Source organism: Anolis carolinensis, chromosome 2 (assembly GCF_035594765.1).
Source record: "Anolis carolinensis isolate JA03-04 chromosome 2, rAnoCar3.1.pri, whole genome shotgun sequence".
NCBI lineage: Eukaryota > Metazoa > Chordata > Lepidosauria > Squamata > Dactyloidae > Anolis > Anolis carolinensis.
The window spans coordinates 156,213,219-156,236,799 of record NC_085842.1 but is presented as its reverse complement, the minus strand read 5'-3'; the positions used below and the strand labels follow the sequence as shown (position 1 = coordinate 156,236,799).

At 41.4% G+C, this 23,581-nt stretch overlaps 1 protein-coding gene across 2 annotated transcripts; it reads right to left on the bottom strand.

Annotated features, from left to right (window-relative positions):
• Nucleotides 1–5,547: 5,547 nt before the first annotated feature.
• On the bottom strand, nucleotides 5,548–21,616 carry LOC100565293 (retinol dehydrogenase 7). 2 transcript variants are annotated; one of them, XR_010003007.1, is made up of 6 exons: nucleotides 21,507–21,616; nucleotides 18,173–18,499; nucleotides 10,749–11,007; nucleotides 10,115–10,272; nucleotides 9,231–9,424; nucleotides 8,838–8,972 (listed from the first exon to the last, which is right to left on the bottom strand). XR_010003007.1 is itself a non-coding variant. In XM_003216966.4 (5 exons), exons 2-5 carry the CDS (start codon nucleotides 18,483–18,485, stop codon nucleotides 8,755–8,757), a joined length of 948 nt encoding a protein of 315 aa, XP_003217014.2. In that variant the 5' UTR covers nucleotides 18,486–18,499; nucleotides 21,507–21,615; the 3' UTR covers nucleotides 5,548–8,754. The 2 variants fall into 2 exon arrangements, 1 of the variants encoding a protein (XP_003217014.2); XM_003216966.4 differs by lacking the exon at nucleotides 9,231–9,424 and having other exon boundaries at nucleotides 5,548–8,972; nucleotides 21,507–21,615.
• Nucleotides 21,617–23,581: the final 1,965 nt, after the last annotated feature.

Sequence of the window (23,581 nt, the reverse complement as noted above, 5' to 3'; positions counted from 1 at the left end):
CCGTATTCTAGTTTGAGATCTTCCCTTCTTGGCATCCATTCTGCGGCCCGTTGATGCTGTCTGGGAGGCATGGGGAAGGGTTGCATCGGGTTTCCTCGGGCGGCCCCTTGGAACACGCCGCGCCCCACTCCGGTGGTCATTCTGCGCGGCTCCCGAAATTCTGCCGCCGCTGTCGGCCCTTCCACCCATCCGCATACTGGCCTCGCTGTAGCCCCCGCATCTCGCCTTTCCTCGTCGTACGGCACATCCTCCTCCTCTTCCTGGATCTCCCGCTCCTCTCCGCCTTCGTCTGCAAATCCACTGGACCCGATCCCTGGCCCCAGTGGTCTTTCCACCCCGACGCCCATTCGGGGGGTTGGGAGCTCTGTTGGAGATGGCGGCCTCAGAGTTCCCAGAGCTCGCTGGCGCTCCACTTCGCGTGCCATTCTGTCTCGGAACTCCAGCTCCTGCCAGTATTCCTCATCTCCCTCGTCCCTTGCCGCCACGGGACTCTGCGTCGATGCTCGCTGGCCCCTCTGGCTCCAATCTCCTTCTTTACTTGGCTCTCTCTCGGCGCCATATCGGATGGGCTCCTTTTGGAGATTCTCTTCCAATAGTGGCACCAACCTCCCCACGGTTTCCGACAGCCTGGATAAATTAGTTTCCAGGATGGATAACCGCAGGGCCACGGTCTCCGGCATACTTCCTCCAGATCCCCAACTGGTTTCTGCAGCCGCAGAGACGCCTCTTCCTCCCCTGGGGATCCTCTGGGTCACGCCGTTCGGCCTGGGGTACCCCGTAGAGGAAGCTATGGCTTGCAGCGTCTCTTCTCTCTTCGGCCGGGCCCCTTGCGAAGGCCTCCCTGCTCCATTTGGGCTTTGATCTCCTTCTTCACTCATTATCACTTCACTGCGAATTCCGCAGGAGGGTGAGAACGGGATTCTCGACTTAAATGTCAGGCTCACTTCAAAGGACCAGTCTGAACGCAGATCAAAGATAGCTGCTCTCAAATCCAATCTTTATTGAAGAATACATGACTTTGGAAAAGTCGAGAATGACCTAATGTTTACATACATTCAATTTTATCACTTCTGATGCAACGTAATACCACACGCAAATATCATCACCAAATCCCACCCCCTGGATCACATTACTACCATTCCCACACTATATCAATTATAATTGTTTATACTTTCAACCCTGAGTTCCCAGGCTCATTTTATCTTCTCCCGCCAGGTGCTTGCAGGGTTATTTATGTTATGTTATGAAGCCAGATTCAGGGCTTGGAAATTCAGCCCTGGGATTTGGCTCCATGACACTTATGTATTTTAATTGTTTTTAATCCACCTCAAGCCATGAGGAGAGATAGGTAAGAAATAAAATTATTAATATTAATATTAATATTCTAGCTCCAGTTGATACAATGGTGTTAGTTCAGATAAACAATGGCTACTTAAACTGATGGCCATCTCAATGGGCGTTGCAAGGGTTTTGACATTTCACGTAAGGGACACCATTTACTACACTATTGTGTATAATGGAACTTGAGCATCTATGGGTTTTGATATTCATGAGGGCTTATTTATTTATTTATTTACAGTATTTATATTCTGCCCTTCTCACCCCGAAGGGGACTCAGGGCGGATCACATTACACATTTAAGGCAAACATTCAATGCCTTGACATAGAACAAAGACAAAGACAAACGCAGGCTCCGAGCTGGCCTCGAACTCATGACTATTGGTCAGAGTGATTGGTCTCAGCTGGCTGCTCACCAGCTTGCGCCACAGCCCGGGCTGTGAACCAAAACCCAGAAGATACCAAAGACCCAATGTACTCTTGAATGTTCCTGAAGGAAAGGTTCTTTCATGGAAAACATGCCCTATTGTCCATGTATTTTGCTTACTTAGAATAAAAGCATTTTCTTTTAAATAGATCCTTATTCCACACATTTTTACGTGCCTGCTTGGTTTATATGTGTACATGCCTTTAGGATTCATCTCTTCCAAAGAAGGAGGCTGAGAAAGTGTAGGGAGAGTAAAAGGTATGGGAATTTCAAGTAAAGCATTTAGTAGTTTTCCACTTTTTGTGTGTCAGGAGCGACTTGAAAAACTGCAAGTCGCTTCTGGTGTGAGAATTGGCCGTCTGCAAGGACATTGCCCAAGGGATGCCTGGATGTTTTTGATGTTTTTATCATCCTTGTGGGAGGCTTCTCTCATGTCCCCGGAGCTGATAGAGGGAGCTCATCCACGCTGTGCCTGGGTTGGATTAGAACCGGCAACTTTCAAGTCAGCAACCCTACCTTCCAGTCATCAGTCCTGCAGGCACAAGGGTTTAATCCATTGCACCACCGGGGGCTCCTAGTTTTCCACTGGGTACTGAGAAATAGAGGGTATGAAACCACAGCTTAGATCATCACAAGATGTCCTATTGACTGTTCAGGACCAGGACAAAGCGCTGATTGAAGTCAAACAGACTCATCTCTGTGTAGTATTTGGATGGAAGATTATAATGAAATACCCGATGTAGTAGGCTGTATTTCTGAGGAAGGAACTGGCAAAGCTACCTCTAGGTTATTTCTTGCCCAAGAAAACACCGTGAAACTCATCGGGTTGTTATAAATTGATGGTGTCACACAATGTATCTCAACCTGCTATTAGAACTGGACTCTCAGCCATGATAGAACAGGTAGTGGTAGGAGGATGTAAACACTAGAGCTGAACCTGCAAGAGGTTCCCTCCCTCCCCCAAATATACTTAAAGGTAAAGGTTTTCCCCTGACGATAGGTCCAGTCATGACCGACTCTGGGTGTTGGTGCTCATCTCCATTTCTAAGCTGAAGAGCCGGCGTTGTCCGTAGACACCTCCAAGGTCATGTGGCCGGCATGACTGCACGGAGCGCTGTTACCTTCCCGCCGGAGCAGGACCTATTGATCTACTCACATTGGCATATTTTCAAACTGCTAGGTTGGCAGGAGCTGGGGCTAACAGCGGGCGCTCATTCCACTCCCAGGATTTGGACCTGGGAGAGGAACAATGAGAAGATGAAAGAGAAAGAGTAATCATTAAGCCAAGAAGGATGGGAGGAACTGCTATCAGGTAGCTAAATGGAAAAACAGCCATATCCATGTGAAAGGGATTTTGCCAGACTTTCCTAGTCCTGAGTCAGGAATTAAAAACCCAACAGTCACAGCAGCAAATAATGGAAAGCAGCAAATGATGGAAAGCAGTGTGTTGCCTGTGCGCAGCCAGCCCAGGCAACACATTGGTGAATATTTCTAGGCCTTCATCTTCTGGTGTCGTGGGAGGCGGGGCCAGGGCACGCTGGGTGGGAGGCGGGGCCAGGGTTGGCCCCGCCTCCCATGCTATTTGCCCTGGCCCCGCCTCCCATGCAGCGTGGGAGGCGCGGCCAGGGTTGGAAAGAGGGAGGCTTCGCCGCCCGGGGATGGGAGGAGGGGATCCCTCCTCCCCTTCCCGGGCGGCGAAAGAAGGAGGCTTCGCCACCCGGGGATGGGAGGAGGGGATCCCTCCTCCCCTTCCCGGGCGGCGAAAGAAGGAGGCTTCGCCGCCCGGGGACGGGAGGAGGGGATCCCTCCTCCCCTTCCCGGGCGGCGAAAGAGGGAGCCACAAGGCCAGGGCGCACTGGTTGGGCGGCGGGGCACCGTCAGAGAGGTGCCCCGCCTCCCGCCCAGCCTGACGGCGCCCCCCGGGACCTGCGCCCGAGGCGGCGTCGTCACTGGCCTCTATGGTGGGGCCGGCCCTGTCTACAAGCTAATATATCTCACTCCCTAAGTCACTTCTCATAGGGCTAATGTTCTCATTCATGCCCAGAAGGCCTTTCCTCATATAGGCCATAATATATTTGGCTTTTTAAAGGAAAAAAAGTTGCCCATTCTTATAAACAGTGTTCCAGGGGACCATTTTAATCTAAATACTCTGGACACAAACTTTGGTGGAGCAGTTGATTTGATTAATAATGCTTGCATTATTTGCCATTATATTATTGTTTAAAGTGTTGGTTTATCGGTAATTTGTGTTAAATGTCAATGATGTTTGTTTTTATTGTGAATTGTATTTTATCTTGTTTAATGTGGAAATTTGGGCTTGGCCCCATGTTAGCTGTCCTCGAGTCCCTGCGGGGAGATGGAGGCAAGGTACAAAAATAAAGTAGTTATTATTATTATCATTATTATTGCATGGTGCTCCCATTACAGAAGGCATACACAAAGCAGAACAAAACTAATGTTTAAATCCTGATCGCCAAACAAAGTCCTGCCCCTTCTTTGTCTTTGATTGGACGCATCATAAAGACATGTGGCCTATCACAATTTGTCAAATGCAGTGGTTCTAAATGTGTGGGTCCCCAGATGTTTTGGCCTTCAACTTCCAGAAATCCTAACAGCTGGTAAACTGGCTGAGATTTCTGGGAGTTGTAAGCCAAAACACCCGGGGACCCACAGGTTGAGAACCAATGTTCTAATGCAAATTCCAACCCTCTTCCTCACACTGAATAGGCTATTATAGTAAAAGTGAAGGTTTTCCCCTGAAACATGTATGGACTGTGCAAGAAGATAGGGGGGTAAAATTGTTATACTCCACGAGCACCAGATGAGGTGTTAAGTTACATTTATTGTGGTTATTACCATAGGACAGGGGTCCCCAAACTTTTTAAACAGGGGGCCAGTTCACAGTCCCTCAGACCATTGGAGGGCCGGACTATAGTTTTTCAAAAAACTATGACCAAATTCCCATGCACACTGCCCATATCCTATTTTGAAGTAAAAAAACAAAACGGAAACAAATACAGCCTCAATGTTAATAATAATCATGATAAAAATACTAAAGAGGGTTGGAAGAGACCTCTTGGGCCATTTAGTCCAACCCCCCTTCTACCTTTGTGCACCAAAAGCACTAGCAAATCACCACTGACAGATGGCCACCCAGTCTCAATGTTGCTAATAATAATAATAATAATAATAATAATAATAATAATAATAATAAATCACACAGTCCTAAATGCTTGGGAAGTGTTTGACCTGTGATTCGAAATCCAGCATATATATCTTGTTTGCTGTGCTATACTGTTTTCTTCTGTTAATAATAATAATAATAGTAAAGAGGGTTGGAAGAGACCCCTTGGGCCATTTAGTCCTTTTGCCTTTGTGCACCAAAAGCACTAGCAAAGCACCCCTTAATAATTAATTAAATAATAATTAAAATACTATTATAAACAAGCAAAGCTTTGGAAGGCGCGCACCAGGCGAGGGAGGAGGTGGGAAAGGTGTGCACTTTTCCCTCCTCCCTCGTGCTGCACATGCCTTCCTCAGTGGAGGAGGAGGGAGCCGGCACCACGGGGGCCGGATAAATGGCTTCGATGGGCCGCATGTGGCCCCTGGGCCTTAGTTTGGGGACCCCTGCCATAGGAGAACAAGAAGAGATGCTGGTCTAATGAGATGAACAGCTGAAGTGGAAGGCAAAAACTTGGAGATGCTCCTAAGGAGAAGTTATCACAACCTCAGGAGTCGTGGAGCTGAGACACACACAAAAAGAAGAAGGAGAGGCTTGGGGGTTGCAACAACTGCCTTGTTTATTTATTTATTTTATTTATTACAATATTTGTATCCCGCCCTTCTCACCCAACAGGGGACTCAAGTTTAGTTCAAGGCTGGACAAAAAAATCCATAGTCCCCTTCCTTTTTCCGACATGAACATCCTCATATATTGTGAGGAGATAGGAATGTTCTTTTTAATGTTCCTTGGGTGAATATGACTTAGGACTGACAGCGTGGGGGTCTCAGGGTGCGTGCTGGGTGGGTTTCTTCAGACTCCATCAATCATCTTCTCCTGCACCCTGATGAATTGGTTGCAATCGTCTGCCACATCAATTCCTCTGTTCAAATGTCAGACTCAAACACATCAGTAGTCTGAAGTCCAAACATTTATTTAATATCTACAAACATATTTACAAAGCACATCAAAAGCCATCGCTCTGAGCTGGCATTCTTCTATAGCCTCTTGCCTCGGCAAGCACCAGCTCAACTCATTCAGAGATAAGAAGCACATTCCTCAGTCCGAAGGAAGTTCCCAGTCTCCAAGGCCGGAAATCATGCCTGATAGGTCATAGTAGTCACAACAGGCTGTCAGTCAAACCAGCCTGCTATTAACTGTTTCATTGCTGAAGCACACACTCTTGCAAAACAGCAGAAACACTTGATTTCATACATTTCATACACATACAACTATAATCCAACAAGGACTTCATCCCACAGCTTCTAGGCTCCATTTCCATGCATTTTGGAAATGGAGCCCCACGGGAGCTCCACGGAGGCCATCACATGATGCGAGGACACTTCTGGTGGGACTCTGTGGGGCTCTGTTTCCACAGCGCATGGAAATGGAGGCTAGAAGCAGTCTTCAGGAGTTGGGTATTACCCGACTCCAAGCAGCAAAAATGGGGAAATAAAGGGATTGACGTGGAAAGCAAGTGAAATGGTTGACCATCCAAGAAGATGGGGAAAGACAGGAGAGAATGGGATAAGATGGTTCTGTCCACTTTCCCAACACCCATAGGATGAGGTCCTTACACAGTTTTTGTACCTTCTCAGGTATTCTGAAAGGTGCCATGAGGAAAGGTGTCTTCATGTAAAAGATGCTGTAATGATAGTGAGGCTTACCTACTAAAAAGGAAAGCTTTTTTTTTAAAAAAAGATCTTCATCCACACTCTTTTATGCACTTGTGTGTGGATACACTTTTGGATTTCCAAGGAAACGCGGAGGGAACATCTTTCCAAAGTCAGAGTGGGGAAAGCTCAAGTAAAGCTCATCAGCTTCCCACAAAGGTACTGGGAAACAGTTGGTATAAAATCAGCATTGGAGATGATCTCAGGTTTTTCCATCTCCTACTCAGGAGCAGGATCAAAACCTTGAGAGATGACAGGCAGACTCAGTCTTGGCTAGTACTTGAGTGGAAGATAGCTAATGAATACCAGGGAATATTTCAGAGAAAGGAACTGGAAAAGCCACTCAGAATATTACTGGCTCGTGGAAACCATATGAAATTCCCAGGCTTGCCATAAGTCAGCAGGCAACACACAGTATTAGACTGATCAGGCCATGTCACTGGAAGTAGACTCACTCACTCTCAGTCATGACCAAAACGCCATGGCTGAAAGACTCAAGATGTCCTGCCCCTCCTAAAATCTATTCAAGAGTTTATTATCTATTTTCTAGATTATGAGCAGATAGAGTTTTTGTGGTGCAGTGTGTTAAAGCGCTGAGCTGCTGAACTTGCAGACCGAAAGGTCCCAGGTTCAAATCCCGGGAGCGGATTGAGCGCCTGCTGCTTGACCCAGCTCCTGCCAACCTAGCAGTTCGCAAACATGCAAATGTTAGTAGATAAATAGGTACCGCTCTGGCGGGAAGGTAACGGCGCTCCATGCAGTCATGCTGGCCACATGACCTTGGACAACGCCGGCTCTTCGGCTTAGAAATGGAGATGAAAAACCCAACTCCCAGAGTCGGTCATGACTGGACTTAACGTCAGGGGAAAACCTTTACCTTTAGAGTTTTCATGTATGCTTATAGTCTATATTAAGGACATACTGGGCAAAGAATGCACACAATTCTTGCCTTTATTTTTCTTGGCCTGATTTCCATAGTGTTTAGAAATCTTTTTTTGTCAGAGCCTCCTTATGTCAGGCAGCTAATTATTCAGCTTTTTTGGAACTGAACATTATGATCAAAACACTAATATCTTTCTCCTATCTTAAACAAGATGCATGAACAAGCATGACATTTTATTCCCTTGCATACTCCAGTGGCATCTATTTATCCATAGATCAAGTCCCATAAAATGCTATGCATTTGTACTTATTCCAAGCATATCAAACTAAAGTAATAATGGAAAAGGACGCAATTTTCAAATATACAGATGAGAGAGTTAAGGCTGGATGGGGAAAGGGAAGAAACTATAGTTCAAAGCCAAATTGGAGAGAAATGCTGTATTATATAGATGCAAATACATGAATCGATTACAAGGAAGGATAGGAAGATATACTTACACAAGTACAATCTAACTGAGTTGTTGTGAGTTTTGCTGGAAACTAGGCAAGTGGGGTTTATATATCTGTGGAAGGTCCAGGGTGGGAGAAAGAACTCTTGTCTGCCTGAGGCAAGTGTGAATGGTGCAATTGGCCACCTTGATTAGCATTTAATGGCCTTGCCATAGATGTGGGAAAAACGTTAGGAGAGAACACTTCTGGAACATGGCCACACAGCCTGGAAAACTCACTTCAACAACACATACAATCTAACTGATCAACACATGCTGCTGGGATCATTCATGTGACTCCATGGCAGAAAAAGCAGGGAATCGTAGAGAATCTCCTCATTTTCAAATACACTCAAAGGGAAGTAAAGGATGCAGAAGAGAGGGAAAATGAAATCAGTAGGAATAATAATAATAATAATAATAATAATAATAATAATAATTACTATTATTATTATTATTTTATTTTTACCCACTTCTTCTCATGGCATTGCTAAAACAAATAATCAAAGCACATAATCATTTAAAAACACTCTGTAGAATACACATATTAAAACATGTGAATGTGGAACCTATAGTACTGAATCAATGAAAAATCTACCAGTTTTCCTAATAGATACCTAGTGAAACTTTTTGGTAGGTCACTAAAGGATACAACTGAAGTTAGGCCCCATTCACACTGCTTAATGGTTGCCTCATATGACCATAAAGCTCTTTCTACCACAGGCACTACACTGCCAGTGCTGGCTTTGGGGCAAAGCGGGCCAACATACAATCTGCTAGAAAGGTCGGCATGTAAGACAGAGGAATGTAGAAGAACTTTGCATCCCAGCCTGCAGAGTAGCGTGTGCGTGGATACCGGGATGTTAGGGCATGCTCCATGCAGTCAGTGACCAGGTAGAGGTTGGGGTTGGCACTTTTATTAACATCTTGTAAAACTTTAAAATCTGTGTGAGAAAAATGAAACAAAGGGGAAATTAGTCTTGCTATCTGATCATCCTCTTTTAAATTTTAATCTCATGATCATGGAGGGATTTTTGAATTTTGGAAAGTTCCTTTATGAAAAGGAGGGTTTTTAAAAGCATCATAGAACACTTCTCCACCAGTCCAGTGATGAATGGGCATGCTACCCATCACAATATGTCACTGGACTTTTGGTAGTAGCCCTGCCCACAACTAGAGTGGAAGCATCATATGATACTTACCTCGCAACACAGGAACTTTCCTGTGTTGTGCTGATTCCTATGCAGTCAGTACAGATCTGCACTGCTTTGGCGATGCTTCTTCTATGTAATGGGGGAAGTGTCGCTGTGACAAAATGGCATGCGTGGTGACAGAGTCACCCCTCTTCCTGTCATTTCATCATGGAGGCTGGTGAAACGGCATGGGGTGGAGTCACCTATGTGATAAGATCACATACTAGGTACTTTCCCATTCCCTCAGGTCTACGTTAGGTTTCCTGGTTTTCAGTGAACTCCGCATTAGCAGCGAATGGATCTGACTTTTGTAGATTTGTGTCTTTCCCTATGTACTAATTTTTTCCAGTTCAAATTGTGAGTTATTTCAATTTGAAGTTTATTATGAAAACTGTTTTTTTTTTTTAAAAAAAAAAAAGGTTGTATAAAGGATATTTTAAATATGTATGCTTTCCTACGGTAATACATGCATTTTGGTAAAACATCACAATCATAATTTTTCTCTCTTCACCAAATGCATATTCAACATAATTTCATGGGTATGTGGATTTTTGTGCACACATTTTTGAGGAGACAATTTCCATACAAAATTCAGGGAAATGCAAATTTCATAGGACAACAGAGCTTTGGTTCACTCACTGGGTTTAAGTAACACATCAAAATGGAAACTTAACTAATTTCATTTCTAGCTGTGGTGAGACTTGTCATGTTATTTTTTGTGTGTTCTTTTTAAAGAGAGCAAATAAACTTCTTTTCTAGCTTGCTTATTGCACCCTTGTCCAGACCTTTCCTGATAGCAAGCCTAATTTTTGGTAATTTCACAGTTCTCCCCTGTTCGGCTTCCTACTCCTATAGCTGTAATTTGCAAGTTAGCTTCCAGACTGTTGACTTACAGGAATTAAAGTATTGCTGCCCGTAGATCTCTTTGACATCAGAAGATACCCGGTCCCATGTACTCTTTATGTTTTCCATTGCTGTGAGTATAATGGAATTAGCGAAAGCACCAGGCTCAATAATGCTGACCCGGACTCCAAAAGGAAGGAGCTCTCGCCTGAATTGGGAAAAAAGAGGGAAAGACACATCCTTTCTTTTAGATCCACAGCTACTATACAAATATCTTAGATGGATTGAGTGGGAAGAACCTTTAAAGTTTCTAATGTATAAAAAGGGCTTCTGAATTGAAAAATTCTGAAAAGAAACACAGCAAATAATTTCTCACATCGAGATGTTGACAATGTGGGGAGAGAGCTCTACCCTTTCAACATCCTCTAAGCTTAGTTATCCTGGTGCCTCAATGGCCAGACACCTGGAATGCTGGTTTGGAGAGGCATTTCCAGCCTGTATCCTCTTGGTTACCATATATACTTGAGTATAAGCTGACCTGAATATAAGCCAAGGCACCTAATTTTTCCACAAGAAAACTGGGAAAACTTATTGACTCGAGTATAGGCCTAGGGTGGGAAATGCAGCAGCTACTAGTAAATTTCAAAATAAAAATAGATACTACAAATAGAACATTTGTTTTACCTCAGGCTGTCCGAGAAGGCTTCCACACCATACTTGGATGGACTGTAACCTCCTCCAGTGACTGTCACTCTTCCCACGGAACTGGCCACATTGACAACCCTTCCTCTGGCTGCTCTCACCAGGGGCAGCAAATGCAACGTCACGTCAATCAGCCCAAGCAGGTTGACATTGATCACCTTTGTAAAGTCATCCTTGGTCAGCCACTCATTGGGTGCTACAGGAAAACCTATACCAGCATTGTTGACCAAGCCCCAGAGCCCTTTGGGAAGAGAATATAAATATTCAGAGCAGTCCCTCTTGTGCTGTGTTTCCACATATTCTAACACTTACTTGTACAAATTTTATGTTATATATTAACTCTAGATTCAATCGGAGCGGTTTCAGTTGTGCAACTGGTATTCCTGGAGATAGGGCAAGTATGTCAATAAACCCATTCTGGAGTGATTCAAATAGAACAATGTTGCCTTCTTCCCATATCTATGCTACTTAGCCAATTTCAGCAACCATCTTTTGAACAAGGTTATTAAAGCCAGGTGCCACCAATTCATAACCATTAGAAAGAATCAAACGTTAAGTTCAACAGATTAATTGCTGCATAGTGATTTTTCCAATTCCGATTTTCATGGAAATGACTATAAAAGATACATCATAGGGGCTGTGGTGGCACAGTGGGTTAAACCACTAAGGTGCAGAACTTGCTGATTGGAAGGTCGGCGGTTCGAATCTGCAGACAGGGTGAGCTCCCGTTGTTAGCTCCAGCTTCTGACAACCTAGCAGTTTGAAAATATGCAAATATGAGTAGATCAATAAGTACCACTTCTGCAGGAAGGTAACGGCGCTCCATGCAGTTATGCTGTTCACATGACCTAAGAAGCGTCTATGGACAACACTGGTTCTTCAACTTAGAAATAAAGATGAGCACCACTCCCCAGAGTCAGACATGACTAGACTTAATGTCAAGAGGGAACCTTTACCTTTTACATCACTCAATGACATGGCTGTACATGTTCCACTCATGCTTTCTTTCTCCTTGTCCAAATTCCATGATCATGATTTTTGAGTAATTGATGATTGAATGCTCCTGAGCACAGAAGAAGCTAAACCTCACTCGGATTCGCATAGTCCTACCTGATTAAGTGGCTGAAGATCTACACCATCTGCACTGCAAACTGGAAACTTAATTCAATATTGGGAGAAAAAGGATAGTGATGCTAGTTCTGGAGTCTACTACTGACAAAACATTAAATAGATATGGAGACAGATACAACTTTGTTTGACTTCTTGTGAGATTGGAACATTGTCTTTGAGTTGTCCATTTGGTCCCCCTCTTTTCTGGGTAATCTTGTTAATAGTTAATAGTTAAATAGAGATAACTTCTATCACCCTGCAGAGTAGACCTTAAGACCATGCTGACAAGCCTCCAGAGCAAAAAGGTCCAGAGTCCACAGATAGATAATTAAACCTGTTTACATTTATATTAAGTTGAGTTTATTCTGGTACTTCTTATCTTGACCATGCAAATATACACTACAATCTAGTTACTTGAGACATCCTAAGCTTTAAAAACTGTAAAGTTTTCTGCCTCCCTCTTTGTCAAAGTGTTTGTTATGAAGGAGATAACATGGGTCAGGATGCCAACCATTTAATATGAACTGGCATACAGCTGTTGGATTAAGGAAGAAAAAGGTGTAGCTCTTCCATCTTAAACCATTTTCTGCGCATGCGTCAGATAAGATAGACGTGCCTAAGAGAGCTCCCTAACTGCAAAAGAAATAAAGCTTATTTTTAAAGCCCAGGAAGATCATAAATCTCTCTCTCCAACCTGGACCCGGTCGTGAAAAAAGAGGAAGCAAAGCAGATCGCAGTTTGAGCGTCTGAAACTTGAAACCTCAGAAAATAAATCAGAAGACCGGGTGAAGCGTGAGTGCCATAATGGCGGAGGGAGTGGAATGGGGGCGGAAGCTGGACCAAATATTACAAACATTGAATGAACTAAAGATAAGCTCTGATAGCTTAAAGAAGGGGAATGATGAATTAAAAGAACAAGTTGAAATGATTAACACCCGGTTGGGTTCAATGGAGTCAAAGGTGCAACAGTATGAAGGTAAATTTATGGAGATGCAAGAGGAGACTAGAAAACAGAAAGAGGAAATAGCCAACTTAAAAAAACATTTAGAAAGTGCAAACCAAAAACTCCTAAACAAGATTGCTGACCAGGAAGATCGGTCACGAAGAGCAAATATACGCCTGAGAACAGCAGGGCAGGATTTTCAGATGAGTGACAATTTAAAACAAAATATTGTCAGTTGGCTACAGACTTTGATGGAAATCTCACCGGACGATATAGAACGATCGCATTGGGCTTATAGAGGTAGAAAAAAAACCAGAGACATTTTGATCCGTTTTTCAAGGGAGGCAACGAAGGAAAAGGTGTATAATCAGCTTCGGAAAATAAAAGACCTTACCTTGGCAGGTAAAAAGGTCTGGCCTCTCCTGGATCTTTCATCAGAGACACTGGATAAAAGAGCACAGATGAAAGAAATTACAAAACTCCTGGAGGGGAAGAACCAGCGATATACTTGGGCTTTTCCTGCCACCCTGATCGTCTATAGAGATGGTAAATTATATAAAGCTACTGATTTGGCTAGTGGAAAGACCATGCTTAGACTTCTGAGATTTTGTACAGAAGGGGGAGTATCGGATGAGACGGAGGAGTCAGATAATGAAGAGGTCCATAGAAGCTTCAAAAGAAAGAAGGGGAGTAAGAAGGCCAAGGACACTCTTCAGGCAGCTGGACAGATAAGATCAACAGAGCTGGAAGCTGCAGACAGAGGCGGGCAAATAGAATCATGCTCGACTCAGAGTATATCTGTTATTGGAGACTTGATGAATAGGGAAGGAGAGCATGGTCAAGATTTACAAGAGACTATAGACTTAAGAAATTTGAAGCAAATGGACTTAGACCAAATACGAACTTTGGAAAAACAATTGAGAGAACTAAAAAAGCAAAAGCTGAAAGAGGAAACAAGGAGAATGGAAACAAGATCCAAGATGTAAGAGGGAAAAAACCACTTTGATAAACTGGGTTAAAATAATTTGCAGATGTGGGAACTGGCGAAGGGCAACGCAGCCGCCAAGTGGAGTCTGGGAAGGGAAGAGAATAGAACTCTTTCGAGTCCTTCTCTGATGGGAGAAGGGAAAGGACTGGACTCTGAGGGGAAAGGGGCACAATGGGGATCCAGGGAGGGGGGCAAAAAGGGGGAGAGGAGAAGAAAAGAAATTGAAGAGACAAGGGGGAGAGATAAAAATGGAATTATACAAAACAAATGTGTGATTTAACTATATTGGCACTGAATATAAATGGAATGGCAGATCTTAAGATTTATAGGATGTTGAAAATGGCAAAGGAATGTAGGATAAATGTGATAATGTTATCGGAAACTCATAAAAAGAGGGGGAGGGATAAATTGATTAAAGATAAAACATGGAATAGAATTTATGAATCTCGAGGGACAGGGAACTCACGAGGGGTAGCAATTCTAATCAATGAAAATGTTCCATTTCAGGAGCTTGATGTTCAAAGAGATAGGGAAGGAAGAACAGTTTTCGTGAAAGGCAAGATAAATCAGGTTAAAATAACATTAGCTGTGATATATGCACCGAACAGAAACACAAAACAGTATATATTGAATACTAAAAAGAAGCTGGATAATTATGCAGAAGGGACATTGATTTGGGCAGGCGATTTCAATTTGGACTTAACTAAAAAAATAAAAAAGCAATAAATGTAAATAAGCTTAATATGGTGGATGTACACGCAAATCAAAGTATTAGGGATACTTTTTATTCAGCAAGACATAATAAATTTAGCTGTATAGATTATATCTTACTAAATAAAGCAAGCATAGCCCAAATAAAGAAGGTAGAAAGGAAACCAATATTTTTGTCAGACCACAGTCCTCTGATTGCAACCTTGGGATTGAGTAATGAGATTAGTCAAAGAATTTGGAGATATAATTCGGTGGTAACAGAAAAAGATGAATATAAGTTGAAGCTTCAGGAGGAGATAAAAGAATATTATAGAATAAATGATAATGGAGAGTTATCTAAAACTGTGGTGTGGGACTCATTTAAAAGTGTATTAAGAGGTCAATGTTTTAGTATTGAGTCCTACATAAGGAAAAGTTGGAGAGAGAAAAGAGAAAAATGTATAAAAGAAATTGAATCAATACAAGAACAATTGAGAATAACGAGGAGAAGAAATATAAATAGTATATTAAGGCAGAAAAAGAAAAAATTGGAATTAATGGATGAGGTGCAATGGAACAAAATGAGACAGAGTGTGAGGCAACGAATTAATGGATGGGGTACAAAATCAATGAAACAAATGGTGAGATATTTAAAGAGGAGAAAGGAAAAGTCATGTATAACAAAACTTAAAGATAAAAATGGATTGGTGAAAGATGGAAGAAAGGAACTCGAAGAAATAATGAGAGATTTTTACAGGGAGTTGTACCAAAAAGAACAGGTGAATAATGAAGAAATAAAAATTGGGAATAAAGTAAATGAGGAGGATAAAATTATGCTAAATGATGAAATAACACAGGAAGAAGTAATTCAGGTAATTAAAAGACTGAAACAATATAAGGCACCTGGTATAGATGGATATACAGCAGAATTTTATAAGACCTTTATGCATGAATTGGTACCATATATGGCTGAAATGTTTAATGAGGTATATATGAGAGGTATTGTCCCGGAAACATGGAAACTTTCTGAAATTATTCCAGTTCTGAAGCCAGATAGACAACCGGAGCTCCCAGAATCATATCGTCCGATCAGTTTAGTAAACCAAGATTATAAGATATTCATGAAAATCATAGCAAATAGATTGGAAATTATTCTACCAAAGATTATAGGAGAAGACCAATATGGATTTGTTAAAGGGCGGAGTATCAGTGAACCAATAAGAAATGTTGTTAATGCGATTAGTCATGCGACAAAAACAAAAAGAAAATTGTCAATCCTAAAGTTAGATGTGTATAAAGCTTTCGACAAAGTAAACCATGAATATCTGTATAGATTATGTAAAGAACTAAATTTGGGGAATAATTTCTGTGAAATGATTAAAAATGTATATAGGGAGAATACGGCTTGTATTAGAGTGAATGGACAAAGAACGGAAAACATTCAAATTGAGAATGGGACCAAACAAGGTTGTCCATTATCCCCAATGTTATTTGCTCTGGTAATAGAACCCCTAGCATATAAAATAAGGATGGATGAAACATGGGAAGGGTATAAGATTGGGAGGAAGGAGGAGTTGAGATTGAACCTGTATGCGGACGATGCAATAATTTTAACACAGAGACCAAGGGAAATGATTAAATCAATGAAAATAATATTGAGGGAGTTTAAAAAAGTATCAGGGCTATCAGTAAATATGGAGAAATCAGAGATATTATTTATTAATACGCCACCGAAGGAACAATTAGAGATAAGGAAGGAATCAGGATTAAAATTGGGTATTAAAAAGATGAAGTATTTGGGAATTTGGATATTTAAGACACTTGATAAAATAATAGATGGAAATTATAGAATGGCATGGAAGAGAATGTTAAAACAAATGAGTAGGTGGAAGAATAAAAATTTGAGACAGATGTCTAGGATAAGGGCATTGAAAATATTGATAATTCCAAAAATGATGTATTTATTTCAGGCTCTCCCAGGAATTCCTCCCATGGCAAAATTAAAGGAATGGGATAGGAAACTAAATTATTGGGTTGAAGGAGGGAAAAGACCAAGAGTAAGGAAAAAATTGATAATTGCAAAAGAAATGAAAGGGGGATGGGGCTGTCCATGCCTAGAGCTATATAGTGATGCCTTCCAAATTGAAAGAGCAATAGAATTACAAGTGACAAATAAAAAATGGGTGAGATTTGAAAAGGAAATGAATGGAGTTAATTGTGAAGAAATAATCTTTAGAAAATGGGATAAGAGAAATATAGATAAATTAATAGGACCAATGAAAGGAACAATGCAAGTGTGGAAGAAATGGCAAGGGAGAATAAGTAGCTTAAAATCTAAAATGTCAACAGTATGGATAATCAATAAGGATAAGGAATCAAATATGAATAGAAATATTCAAACATTGAAGGAAAAAGGAATAGAGAGACTAGAACAACTATATGACAGAGAGGGAACGGTAAGAGAAAATAAAATTAAACAATGGCTTGGAGAAGAAAATTGGTTACAGATAAGAGCAATCTGTGCATATTGCAAAATAAAAGAAAATATTAATATGGTTAAGAGAGAAGATAACGCCTTTGAAAAGATAATAAGAGAAAAGGGGGAAGGAAAGAAGGCACAGGCCAGCAAAATATATACAATGCTCATAGAGGCTGATGGATGTATAATACGGGATCTGAAAAGTATGTGGGAAATGGAGCTGCAAATCACAGAACAAGAGATGAGAAATGTGGTAGAGACAATAGGGATGAAAAGGAATACCAGAGTACGAGAAATGAGGAGGAAAATATTGCACAAATGGTATCGTACACCCTGCCAATTAGCATACTACTATAAAAAGGGGAGTAGTCAGTGCTGGCATGGATGTCATCAGAAAGGGCAGTTTATGCACATGATGTGGGAATGTGAACATGTACAATACTTTTGGCAGACTATACAAAATGAGTCAAATCAAATACTAGGAAATGAGTGGGTCATAACAAAGGAAATAGCGGTATTAGGGAAAAGAGAGGAAATGGGAAATAAAAGGGAAATAAAAGAAGCAATAATTGAATGTGCACAAGCAGTAATAGTATTAGGGTGGAAAGATAAATCAAAATGGACAGTAAATAAATGGTACCAATATATGGTGGAGCAAATGGAATTTGAAATTATGAATGTGAAACTAAATGTTGTAAAAACTAATGAAAATAGAACAAGAGAAATGGAAGAAAGATGGACAATGGTAAAGAACTATATCATGAATCAATCTGGAGATCAAGCCATAAGAAATAAGATACAAATGTTATATAGTATATAGGTTGGAAATGGATTAAGATAAAGATATAAAAATTGTCTCATAAAGAAACAAATATGTAAAAAGAAAACAATCCTCGTGTTGGTGGTGAGAATTGTAAATGTTTTGTATGTCTACGGTATGTATTTTTTGTGTTTTAAAAAATAAAAATTTATTTAAAAAAAACAAAAAAAACCATTTTCTAATGCTAACAACACTGAGCAGCAAAGTTTAACTGTTAGTTTTGTTTTATTTCTAGCCACGCAAACTTCACTTGCACATTTTTGAGCAGCTGCCAAAAAAAAGCACAAAAATAGACCAAGGTGTTTCCTTTTAGCCTGCTGTTGACCCTATCTGTTATTACACAGAAAAATACAAAAGAAGTAAGAAAATCTGTCACCTTTGCTCCCCACAATTCTTTTCACCCATTTGGTTGCTGCATTCACACTCTCTGTGCTGCTGACGTCCAAGATGGTGACTTTCAGCCGATCGGATGTCAGCCTCTCCAGTTCTTCTGCCCCTTCCTGGGTGAAGCAAGCAGCCAACACCCGCAAGCCCTGGGTATCCAACTGCTTGGCAAGCTTGTTCCCAAATCCAGAGTCACAGCCGGTGATGAAGACATATTTATCTCTTAGGTTCTCTACTGTCTGTCTCTCCCTGTACCATCGGAGGAGGAAGTAAAGTCCCATTAGGACAGCCAGGTAGAGCCACATGGTTGCAGGCAAGGCTTTGAAAAGGAAGAAAGGAACACTCTAAGAGGGGTGATGTAGATATTTCTTGGACCAAGGGAATTTAATTCCTTTTTCAGCCACCAGTACTACTTTTGACCTCATCAGATGGGGTTTGATTTGGCGGCATATGCTGGTTCAGCGATAGTCTAGCCATGAAGCCCACCAACTCTCGTTTCATGATGTAATACTACTTCCAGTGGGGTTCCGTGGTTAAACTATTACGGAACCAGCGTATGCTGCTGTGGTGAAAACATGAAAGACTTCCTGTGTTCCAATTGCTACAATGGGGGGAAGCCGAGAGGCTGATGCTTTCCCACCCCCACCGTGGGATAGGGCAACAGGAGATTCGGGAAATGCGGGGCGTGGAAGACACTGCTGGATTTGCTAAGATGCGTGGCGATCCCAGCGGCAAGTATGATGAGGTCCTTGGAGACCACAGAGAAGTCTCCACCAGTGATAAGTGAAGGTGATATAGATTTTGGTAATTTAATTTCACTTGGTTTTTTTTTTTTGGTAATCAACAACAATAACAACATTTTATTATGGTCCAAAGACCCCTTTTCTCCATAGGTGTACAAGGTTAATAAGGCTAACAGCAGCTGACTAATTAGACATATTGTTGAATAAAATTTGCAACCAACTACTTAAATTTTGATAATTTAATTTGTTTTTGTTTTTTTGGTAATCAAACTGTTAATATTCATGCACAAGAACAATGCTAGTTTGCTGGCTTTCCTGGTTTATCTACACCAGTGGTTCTCAACCTGTGGATCCCCAGATGTTTTGTCCTACAACTCCCAGAAATCCAAGCCACTTTAGGATTTCTGGGAATTGAAGGCTAAAACATCTGGGGACTAACAGGTTGAGAATCATTGATCTACATTCACTGATGACTTCTCCCCCTCCCCCCTTTTTTACCGTATTTCTGTTAGTTGCTCTTCTCCAAGTGATCTTTTCTGATATTTATTATTGATTTACTTCATTAGTATACCGCTTTTCTCCCCCCAACGGGGACTCAAAGCAGTTTCCAACATAATTATGGCAAAAATTAAATGCCTTACATACAGAGACCTAACACGATAATAGTAACATACAATAATTGATTAAATCATAATCGTTGAATTAAAAGCATATCAATGTAACATTAAAATCACACAATCCAGCAATCATGGTCCAGGAAGTTCCGAATGTCATATCTATTGCACATAATTCTTGATCATTCATTGTATTGCTTACTGCCGAAAAGCTTGGTCCCATGACCAGGTTTTTACTTTTTTTCTAAAGGCCAGGAAGAAGAGGGCTGATCTAATATTCCTGGGGAGGGAGTTCCATAGCTGAGGAGCCACCACTGGGAAGCCTCTGTTTCTTGTCTCCACCAGTCGCGCTTGCAAAGGGGGCGGGACCGAGAGCAATCTTAATCTCTGAGATAGTTCATAGAGGGAGATACAGACAGGTAAGCTGAGCCAGAACCATTTAGGACTTTATAGGCTAAAGCCAGTACTTTAAATTGTGCTCAGAAGCAGACTGGCAGCCAGTGGAGCTGGCACAACAGGGGGGTTGTGTGTTCCCTGTACCCCGCTCCAGTTAGTAATCTGGCTGCTGCCCGGTGGACCAATTGCAGCTTCTGAACAGTCTTCAATGGCAAACCCACGTAGAGCGTGTTTCAGTAGTCTAATTGGGATGTAACCAGAGCCCAAGTCAGACTTCCCAAGATACGGGTGCAACTGTCAAACAAGCTTTAACTATGCAAAAGCTCTCCTGGTCACTACCGAAACCTGGGGTTCTAGGCTCAGCAATGAATCCAGCAATACTCCAAATCTGTGAACCTGCATCTTCAGGGGGAGTGTGATATTCACATTTCTAGAGCCAAAACATTTTCAAAAAATACATAATCCCAGCATTAATATCCCAAAGGTCTTTTAAATTGATGTTCTTTCTGCTTTTATTTGTAAGCTTCTTTCTCCAAAGGCATTTGAAAATAAATGCTAATCTATCTGAACCAGAAATCCAGATAGATTTTTCCCTTGGCAAGAAGCTACAAGGGGTGAGAGAAGGATTGCTGTTGAACCTGATTTACTTCTACTGCTGTTAGTTGTTTTCCTCCAAGTGAACTTGGCTGGATATATTCACTGTTCACGTCGGTGGAACTACATTTTCAGATACAAAAGCAGCTCATGAAACACACAAACCCAGCATTTTAATGATTTTTATAGGGCTTTAAGGGAGTCCCCGGTGGCGCAGCAGATTAAATCACTGAGCTGCTGAACTTGCTGACCGAAAGGTCAGCGGTTGGAATCCGAGGAGTGGGGTGAGCTCCTGCTGTTAGCCCCAGCTTCTGCCAATCTAGCAGTTCGAAAACATGCAAATGTGAGTAGATCAATAGGTATCGCTCTGGCGGGAAGGTAAGGGCGCTCCATGCAGTCATGCCAGCCACATGACCTTGGAGACGTCTACGGACAATGCTGGCTCTTCGGCTTATAAATGGAGATGAGCACCAACTCCCAGAGTTGGACACAACTAGACTTAATGTCAGGGGAAAACCTTTACCTTTACTATAGGGTTTAATGGTGTATTAATATTGTATTTAATAATCTGGTTTTCATGTATTTATCTGTTTGCTTTATATGCAAAAGACCTATGGTCTAAGCATGAAATAAAACTAAACTATAAACCCAGCATAAACATGCAAAAAATCTTTTATAACCAATGTTCTTCCTTCTTTTTACCTTGTTTTCTCCAAAAGCATCTGAAAACAAATGCCAAGAACCAGAAATTCAGCAGATGAACCTTTGCCTTAGCAGGAAAGTACAAGGATGCGAAAAGCATTGCTGTTGAATTTCTGGTTGTCTTTCAGATTGCAAAACAAGCAACCTTTTCCCCCGTGAGTCTTTTTCTTTGAAGGAATATGTTCATACCCTGACTTGCAGCCATTAAAAACACACACACACACACACACACACACACATTTACAGAGAATAGAGCTGGCTTGCTTTAGTGACAAACCTGTGATTGGGATAATTGAAATCCTCGAAGCTCCAGGTTCAGGTGGAGAGAGTAGGTAATTTCTTTTCTTCTGTTCCTCTTACTGAAGTTTTGTGCAGAGGGGCAGCTGGACTTTGCACTGAGTCCAGAAAGCTCCACCTTTTTAACAGAATTGGCTCTTCAGCTTAGAAATGGAGATGAGCACCAACCCCCAGAGTCGGTCATGACTGGACTTAACGTCAGGGGGAAAACCTTTACCTTTACCTATGGGTGTTGTCGTTAAGCCTTTCTTTGGCAGAGAAGGCTAGAAACCTTGTAACACTGTTTAATTATAGATGTAATTTAAATTGTAAGGTAGATATGAAACAAATGTAGAATTCCACTATTTTTCAATCTATTAGTTTTTAAAAGAGTCACTTTTTTCAAGAGGTGCCTCTAGTGCATCCCTTAAGGTAGTGTTCAAAATATCAATATCAAGGGACTACTGAAATTCCTGGCATGCAGGGTTGACAATTTGAAATGATCCGCTTTTAATTAAGTTGATGTTTTACTTAAACAATAAATTAGAGCTTCCCAAACTATGTGTTATGACATGTGAGTGTGTCAGCTGTAGTTTGTAGGTGTGTCATGTAAACATACTGAGAAACCTCTGGATCTAGGTGAAATAATCAATAAACCATATATATCTGAAAATATAAATGACAGATTTTCATTAGATATGCTTGCACCTCTACACATTTCACTATTACAATGTATGCCTATGTCTGACTGTGTCTCTCTAAATGTGTTGGTTTATTCAGTTTTCTGGTTAAACTGAATTACTGTGTCGCAAACTAATGCATGTCTTAAAAGTGTGACACCAAGATAAAATGTTTGGAAAGATCTCTACTAAATGATTTGAGTTAATCCAGTAATGTAATCCCCTGTAAAATGAACATATTCTCCACATTCATAAATTGCTGGTTGCACACATTTCTGTCATTTTCAGGAGTCTACATTAGAGTTGTGTGCAGATCCTGTTTCCTTCAGTATCTGTGGCACCTCCAGCACCTTAGGGAGCACAAAACAGGAAGCCCATTCCTGGTACAAAAATCAGCTTGACACAAAAGCAAGCAGGAGCCGATCCTGGCTCCTCATCTGCTTTTTGTGAACAGCCTCCTTGCCTTGGAAAGAGTGTGTGTGTGTGTGTGGCATGCAGGCCCAGAAAGCACATGTGCCTGCCTGCAGTCAAGTGCCTCCTCTAGAGTAAGAATGAGAACTTGCCTTCTTGCCTTGGAAAGTGAGTGCGTGCAGTGTGGTGTGCACGCCCAGAAAACACTCACGCCTACCTGCAGCCGAGTGCCTCTCATCTAGAGTAAAACAGCTTCAATGCCTAAATTGATGGGAAGGCCCTCTCATAATGGGCTGATAGAAAATGGACTTTCTGGCACACCCCAAAGCAAAAACAGATATTTGCCCTCCCGATTTTGGGAGGCTCCCAATAAAACGGATTGGGGCCCCTGAAAGCCGAGACCGAAAGGTTCAAGGCTTACTCTGAAAGCACAACCCTAGTTTACACCACAAAATGTGGTTTGGGAAAAAAAAAAAGGGGGGGGGTTTCTGATTCAAACTATATAAATGGCAAATTTTTCCAGCCCTCCAATTGGGAAAATCTCATTTAATGAGGGTCAGCCGCCAGGCCCATAAACTTTCTAACTTTAATTAAAGGATGCATGTTATAATAAGATACAGTTGGAATGATATTTTAAGGTTAAAATACTTTTCTGACAGATGCAAAACATGACATTCTTTCTCCTAAGAAGCCCCTACAATGGGATGTGATAATAATGTTATTTACTGTTCCAAGTAAAATAAGACCTTTCAACACAGTCACATGTGCTGACAATATAGAAAGGAATTCACTGCTTCATCAGGAAAAAGCACACTTGCAAGCCTTAGTATGAAAGTGACATAGTTGAAGGAATTTTGAGTAGACAGTTTCAATGCCACTTTATGCAGAAATCACAGCACATTAGAGATTATTAACCATTTAGACTATTATGGTAGGATTTTCAGAATATTCATTTCCTTACCGACCTAGTTTTTGTTATTTAAAA

Coding starts and splice junctions, on each gene's coding strand:
- LOC100565293 (XM_003216966.4), bottom strand. CDS start 18,485: ATGTGGCTCTACCTGGCTGTCCTAATGGGACTTTACTTCCTCCTCCGA. Junction 11,008..18,172: donor AAGAATTGTGGGGAGCAAAG/GTGACAGATTTT, acceptor CTCTTCCCAAAG/GGCTCTGGGGCTTGGTCAAC. Junction 10,273..10,748: donor GCCTTCTCGGACAGCCTGAG/GTAAAACAAATG, acceptor TTCCCAATTCAG/GCGAGAGCTCCTTCCTTTTG.